This window comes from Leucoraja erinacea, chromosome 11 (assembly GCF_028641065.1).
Source record: "Leucoraja erinacea ecotype New England chromosome 11, Leri_hhj_1, whole genome shotgun sequence".
NCBI lineage: Eukaryota > Metazoa > Chordata > Chondrichthyes > Rajiformes > Rajidae > Leucoraja > Leucoraja erinaceus.
The window spans coordinates 21942386-21950003 of NC_073387.1; the positions used below are offsets into that span (position 1 = coordinate 21942386).

Genomic DNA, 7618 nt, shown 5'->3' on the forward strand with positions numbered 1-7618 from the left:
AAATGTTCTGGAGATTTCTGATGCCACACTTGGTTTATTGGATATCATTTCCATATCATTCTCAAGTTAGCGCCGGGTTTCACCTTTTATATTCCATAACCACACAAAGGTTTTACAATGACTGAACCACGCGCTCCCCGATCAAATCAAACTGCAATAAAATTCATTCACCCGAATAATTGTAATAAAATCTGCAAATTAAAACGCAAACATCACGAAAAACTACAGGTGAGATGATGGATAATTCCTTCCACCAACGAGGAAGCATGCTGTTTTCGCAATTTAGCAATTAACTGATAAGCAGTCAAAAGCGCATCGATTCAGATATCATCCGTGGAAAGAAATACAATCAACATTTCGGGGCTTGGCTGCTTTATCTGAACGATGAATTATTTAAAACAGTTCATTTTTCAGTAAGTTTAATGATGGGAAGTAAAGGAGAAAAAAAAGGAAAGAGGCTGATAGGACAAATTATGCTTCGTTGTTTCTGTGGTGTATGGCTAATAGCAATGGAATGGGACATGTTCAGGTTATTGAACAGACGGGGATTCCGTCTGAAATAAATGTGTTCTTTAAAACTGTGAACAGTGGTGGACAGGGTCTCACCGAAGGCATATGGCACGGTTGTCTCCCTCAGCAGCGGTACTGAATGTAAGATTCGAGGTGGAATATCTTTGAATAAAACATTGGTTAGGCTGGATTTGAATTATTGTGTGCACATCTGGCATGCACAATATATAAGTTGTTGGGTTAAGCCAGATAGGTAGCAGGCCACACTGCAAAGAACGTTACTAGGATGGGCAGGTTTACGTCATGAGGGGAGATTGTATAGGCTAGAACTGCATTCCCTGGAGTGAACATTGCTGATCGGTGCCATGACACAATCACGAGCGAGAGAGACAGGGTAGATTCCCACAGCCAATTCCAATGTTTGGGCGCTCCAAAACTAGAACATAAGTTTTAGGATCAGAGGGAGTACTTTTAAAGTCGACCGGATGGCTATTAATTTCAGAAATACGGAATACGGCAGGTGGATTGAGATGTCAGTTTATGTGACGGAGACGGGAACAGTTAAATATGTAAAAGGTACATAATGGGAATGTGACTATGTAGGGAATTGATGGACATGGAGTTAATGCTCGGGTGGAATTAGTACAGATAAACGTGATGGTCATCGTAGATGCGACGTAACGAATGGTTTGTTTGTATGATCTACACCTCGGCAAACATGATGCAAAACTAAACCGGAATGATAACAGACAAGAGTGGCGAGCTCAAGAAGGTTGCAACTTGTCCATTTGGAAGATGAATGCTGTTTCTCAAGCGTGCACCTTTGCTTTGCACTTGTTCCAGCAGTGTTGGAATTCAGAGGAAAAATAATAGATAGTGCGAAATTGTGAACGAAAGTGTTAAACAAATGGGGAAAAAATCAGTTTAATTCCTGCAGACTGTCCGCACGTGCTCTACAATGCAATGGCACAATCTTCTTGCAGTGTCTCAAATACAGTGTTACCACATTGGGAAGACCAAATACATTATATTGGCAGAAAGGCAAGCAGATCACTATTTCACCGAGAAGAATTTCGGGTCTTGTATGGTGGAAGGGAACTGGTAAAATAAACGAACGTTACACGTTTTCTGATCAGTTGACTACCATATAGCTCGATGAAAAAGTGTTACATTTGAACTGCTAAACAGACAGGGAAGGGGGTATCTACTCAGTGACGGAATTGTGTTTAAATTGAGGTAAATTGAATTAAATGTGAAAGTTAGTGAATGGAGGATTCAACAAGGAAATGCTGTTCTTGTTCCATCCAGAAGAGCGAAGATGCTGAGAACCGATCCCTTCCTGATTGCTGGGCGTGTTAGCAGTACCTTACCCAGAACAAAAAAAAACACAATTTGATCCTCACGGTCCGATATTAGGGGACATGATCAATTTTGAAACACATAAATGAATAGTTAACATTATCTTTAAAGATTACAATGTACGATATTTAATTAAAAACACCGTGTTACACTAACGGAATGTAATGTAATCTATGTAATAAGCGAGTTCGGTATTCCGTCTGCGCATGCCCAGGTCATAGGTCACTAGTTATAAAGTCTCAGCAACGGTGGTGCTGCATTGTGTGCAGGCTTACGTTTCGTCCGTGGTCGGGGTCGGGGTGGGGGTCGAGGTGGGGGTGCTCTTTTTGCTGCAGGGCCGTCCTCATCACATACCCAGTGTCCCGTCCCTGTCCGGAGGTGTCCGGGGTAGCTTTGGGCTGGCGGGGCGGCCCCTGACTTGCAGCCGCTGGCTTCAGATCGGCTATGCGGGGTGGCCGGCAGCCCTCCACCTCCACCCCCCTCCGCTCAGTCTGACACCTAGATCCTGCTGAAGGTGGGCAGCCGCCGGCTGGATGAAGTACCATAGGGGCAGAGCGCAGCTCGGCCAGGCCGTGGGCGAACTGGCACCATCCAGCCGTCGCTGCGCCCGTCCCCGTCCCCTCCATAGTGTCCGGTCCGGGGTGCGACCAGGGACGTCCGTTGCGGCAGGACAGGCAGAATCGAGCTGGGGCCGGCGCCTCCCCTCCGCTGGCTGCGGGCCTGGGCCGACACTCTCGTCCGCGGACCTTTGGATAGAAGACCCTCCTTTAGACTCCCTACGCATTAGACCTTTGCGCCGTGGTTGGGATGGATGGGAGCGGGGATGTCCACGGGCGCAAGCAACAAATGACTTAACGTTTGCGTTGAGTGAACTGAGTGTTCTTAACCTTCTCGCCGTACACCGGTATTTTGTGAGTGGTTCGATCACAGCTTCAGCTCAACAAACGTAGGTTACATTACCTGGACAGGCGGCGGGGGATCTGGAGCTGATATGAGGCATCGGCGATGCTCTGGAATCCTAGTCGGCCGCAGCCAATCAGCTGGGTCGAGGAGGCAGCGCCCGACCCGGAGAGTAGAGGTGTCAGTTCTACCAGCGTCGAGCGGAGAGGCACCAGCTACCGCGGGCAGCTCACCTGTCGGGCGCTGACTCCTCGATTCCGGGATCCAACCACTCTCACAAAATGCCGGTGTACGACAAGGACGGTAAGAACACTCAGTTCACTCAACGCAAACTTTAGGTCAGGTGTTCCTTGCGACCGCGGAAATCTCCAGCGCAGTCGAGACGAGGTGGTTCTGAAGTTGCATTCTCTCGATTGAGGACATTTTATCGACTCTCCTAGAAGCAGTGAGCCATTTTTTACCAATGGTTGTCTGTCTAACTGAAACCTCTCTCCCCCACCTCTCACAGTCTCTCCCTGTCTCCCACTCGCATTTGCCTCTTCTCTCTCGCTGTTGCACCCCGCTCTCCCCACTACCGCGCGTTTTATAAAAAAAATATCGGATGACCTATGACAAATCCAATGATTCCTTGTGTTTTTCGAAATACCGAACTGGCTTTTTGCAGTCATTTTCTTAACCGTGTTATTCCCTCTATTGTAGATGATCTCCTTCACATTCGGAGCCGGAATGTGATGTATAAATTTAACACATCTGCAATTATTGGTGATTGCTCGTGATTGAGAGAATGTCCTTTGGGGTCATGCAATGCCATTAACCCGGTTTCCTCATGCACCCGGGGGTGTCCTTTGGGGTCATGCAAAACAATGCCTTGTTTTTTGTTGGTTTGCAGCATAAAGCATATAGTACACTATGTGTTAACACAGCATAGATAGAGTTGATATGGAAAGGATGTTTCCACTGGAGGTAGAGTTTTGTACCAGTGGTCATAGCCTCCGAATTAAAGGGCGCTCTTTTAGAAAGGAGGCGAGGAGGAACTTCTTGAGTCAGACGGCAGTTAATCTGCGCAACTCATTGCCACAGAGGGCTGTCAGTGGATATTTTTAAGACAGAGATAGATAAATTGTTGATTAGAACGGGTGTCAAGGGTTATGGGGAGAAGGCAGGAAAATGGGATTAGGAAGCAGAGATCAGCCATGATTGCATGTCGGAGGAGACTCGATGGGCCGACTGGCCTAATTCTACCCCTATAACTTGTGAACCAAGCTGCTAATTGCCTTTACTTTCGCTCGTTTTCTCCTCCCTTTCACACGTAATACATTATTCCATTCATACGTGGTCCTCGCCTGTTCCTTTACTTCCAGACTAAAGTGGTTTCAATTTGTCATCAGTGTGCCACACTGCCCGTTTCGCACATTCGCCCACTTGTGCAGCCCAACATGCTCAGTGTTTCTAGTCTCACAACACATACCCCCCACCACTTTAACAACTTGTACATTAATTGCAAATGCTGATTTTAACCATTGATAACGTCGCTTTGTCTTTCCTCTCCACATCAAGATGACAGGGGCTTTCCGATACATCCAAGAATGGTGATTCAGGCATTTTTCCTCAACCCAGGCTATCCTCAACAAAAATGAACTGCATAAAAAATCCCCTCCTGAACTGAATCCAACCACCACTTGATACTGTTTGCTGTAAGCATCCCCTCGTCTATTTCTACCAACGATGTTCTTCTCCTGAAGTCACGAAGGGCTCGACATCAACCGCCATGTGCCTCTCCGCTCTCGTCCCCCCACTCAGATCATTGAGTTCTTCTAGTCAGTAGTGCTCACAATCTCAGCATCTGCCATCAATTCTCTTTCAGATATAGGAGCTTAATTATTTCCTTCAACTGTTGATTATTGTTATATGTATTTTTGTACCACGAACTAACAACAATTCTTATAGAACGCGTGGGTACGCAATCAGAAAATTCTTCACCGCAACTTTCCCTTATTAATACGTAGTGGACCCAGATATCCAGACACTTTGCGTAATAAACTAAATGGCAACACGTTTATGCACATTATCCAGTGACAGAATGACTGCCTTCAGAAATAAAATATGCAATTTCAAAATGGTTTCATTCCCGTTTCAGGAATTTTTATTTTTGACAATTGCACTCCAATTTAAGCAAAAGAGAAAAAACGCAAGAAGGGAATGTTTTCTTCAAATTTCACTCCTATTGATTCACATTACTGGGCAGAAAGAAAATGGCTGCATAAGAATAGGCATTCCTTAATCTACGTATCAGCGTAATTTAGCATTGGGCTTGAGAGGTGGGTGCGCCACATGGCTTCAAGAAGAGAAAATCGGTTTTCGCTGACTCTGGAGAAAGACAAACCGAGTATTGATTCGGTTCTTGCACGCGGAGTACCCGGCCCGTCCCAGGATAGCGTAAAGTTTCCTCCAGAGCAGGTCTTCCACTAAACGTACCATGAGAACCCCCATCATTGTAAGAATAACTAGGCGAGTTATACTCTTGGATACTATGTCTGTCCTGTTTACACTTGATACCAATCAATAGAATGATGATCAAAAGAAAGATCACGGAAGTGCAACTGAATATGACGATTAAATAAACGTTTGGATCAGAGAAATATTCTGGATTCTTCACTAAGGTACTGCTTTCGCTGATTCCTTCAGTGCTGTTCCACAACAATCTAATGTTGATTAGAACTGTGCTGGACAGGCTTGGCTGCCCATTGTCCTTAACCAAGATGACTAGAGTTTGTAAAGCATTATCTGACTGCAAAATATTGCGCGCTGTTCTGACTTCCCCGGAATGTTGTCCAATGTTATACAACCCGGGTGCGGTAGATTTCATCATCTGATAAAAGAGCCGTGCGTTCTGACCAGAATCGGCATCAGTTGCCATTATCTTGGTGACCAAGTACCCTTGACCCGCTGTCTGGGGCACGACCTCCACTGTTGCTGAGCCAATTTGTTCTGAAGGTGAAACAATTACCGGCGCGTTGTCATTTTGATCCAGGATGATCACATTCACCGTGGCGCTGCTGCTCAACGGAGGCACCCCGGCGTCACGGGCTTGAACATGGATTTGGAAGTTCTTGAGTTCCTCATAGTCAAAGGAACGCAGCGCGTAAATAGTACCGTTCATTGTGTTAATAGTGAGGTAAGTGGACACTGGCAAGTTTTGGATATGATTATCGAGAAAGGAGTAGGAAACATGGGAATTTAGATCCAGATCAGGATCCATTGCAGTTACTGTGGAAACGGACGCACCCGCCGCGTTATTTTCCATTACATATACGTTGTAGGATGTCTCACTGAACTGTGGTGCGTTATCATTAATGTCCGAAATTGAAATCTCGATGGTTTTATTTGTTGATAGTGACGGTGAACCCAAGTCCCAGGCTGAAACAAGAATGTCATACTCAGAGATGGCTTCACGATCCAACGTTTCACTGGTAGTTAGTTTATAGTGGTTCGATGTCCTTTGCAGTCGAAATGGGACGTTCTTTTGTATCTCGCAACGCACTTGACCGTTCGCTCCTGAATCACGATCCATCACATTAATCAGGGATATGAAACTTCCTGGTGGCGCATTTTCCTGGATTTTGTTGGAAGCTGAAGTTACCTTTATCTCAGGTGCATTGTCGTTCACATCAGTGACTTCGATCAGTACATTGGAGTGTCCTGTCATTGCAGGGGAACCGTGGTCCTGGGCTTGAATATCGAGAGAATAGCTGTTAACGTCTTCAAAATCTAGTGGCTGTTGGACTCGAATCTCCCCGGTGCCTGGTTCCAAACTGAATACATTTTGCGCTCTTCGCAAAGCAACATCACTAAAACGATATGTCAGGACCGCATTCAGTCCTTCGTCCAAATCAATTGCTTTGACTTTCAGCACCAACGTACCCCGCGGCGCGTTCTCACTTACGCTACCTCTGTAAATATCATGGTCGAACACAGGTGGATTATCATTGTTATCGAATACAGTAATGAGAATCTGAGCTGTGCCCGATCTCTGAGGGGTCCCGCCGTCAGTCGCTGTAAGCAAGAGTTGAAATGATGATTGTAGTTCTCGGTCCAAAGATTTCTCCAAGAGCAATTCGACAATTATAATGCCGCTCTCGGTTTTCTGTGTTCTTAGGCTAAAGTGATCACTCGAACCGATTGTGTAGGCGGCCACGGTATTTGTACCAATGTCGGGATCATCCGCGCTCTCGACTCGGAAACGTGCACCAGCAGATGCACTCGCTTCTGACATCTGCAAAGCAATGCTCCTCTGCGGGAAAGTGGGGGAATTGTCATTTACGTCAAGAATCTCCAATTCCCCTTCATACACCTCCAAAGGGTTTTCCAGTATTATTTCGAAACGTATAGTACATTGATCATTCTGTCCACAAATACGTTCCCGGTCGATTCTTTCACGAATACTCATGATTCCATTGTCCAAACTAACCTTCATGTATCGCCCTCCGCCATCGGAACTCAGTCGGAATTTGCGAGCTGATAATTGATGTACACTCAGGCTCAAATCCACAGCGATATTCCCAACAAATGCCTCTTCCTCCATTTCCTCGGGAATAGAATAGCGAATTTGCCCGGAGATCAGACCCGGTCGACATATCGCAAATATGCAAGCAAACACAGTGAAGGCAAACCTCGGTAGATACGCCATTGTTCCGCGCCCCGTCAAAGTCCAAGACCAGGCCTCTCCTCGGTTAATCCGTGCAAATGTTCCACGCACCAGATACAAAATCTTATATATTTCCAATCTCCAATCTAAACAGACGGGAAATGTATCCTCCTCAGCTTGTTTCGGCAATCGAAACGCAGGCAC

The 7618-nt window shown here is 45.9% G+C and overlaps 1 protein-coding gene across 1 annotated transcript; it reads right to left on the reverse strand.

Annotated features, from left to right (window-relative positions):
• Nucleotides 1-4895: 4895 nt before the first annotated feature.
• On the reverse strand, nt 4896-7618 carry LOC129701534 (protocadherin gamma-C5-like). Its single transcript, XM_055642782.1, has one exon. It carries the CDS (start codon nt 7454-7456, stop codon nt 5069-5071), a length of 2388 nt encoding a protein of 795 aa, XP_055498757.1. The 5' UTR covers nt 7457-7618; the 3' UTR covers nt 4896-5068.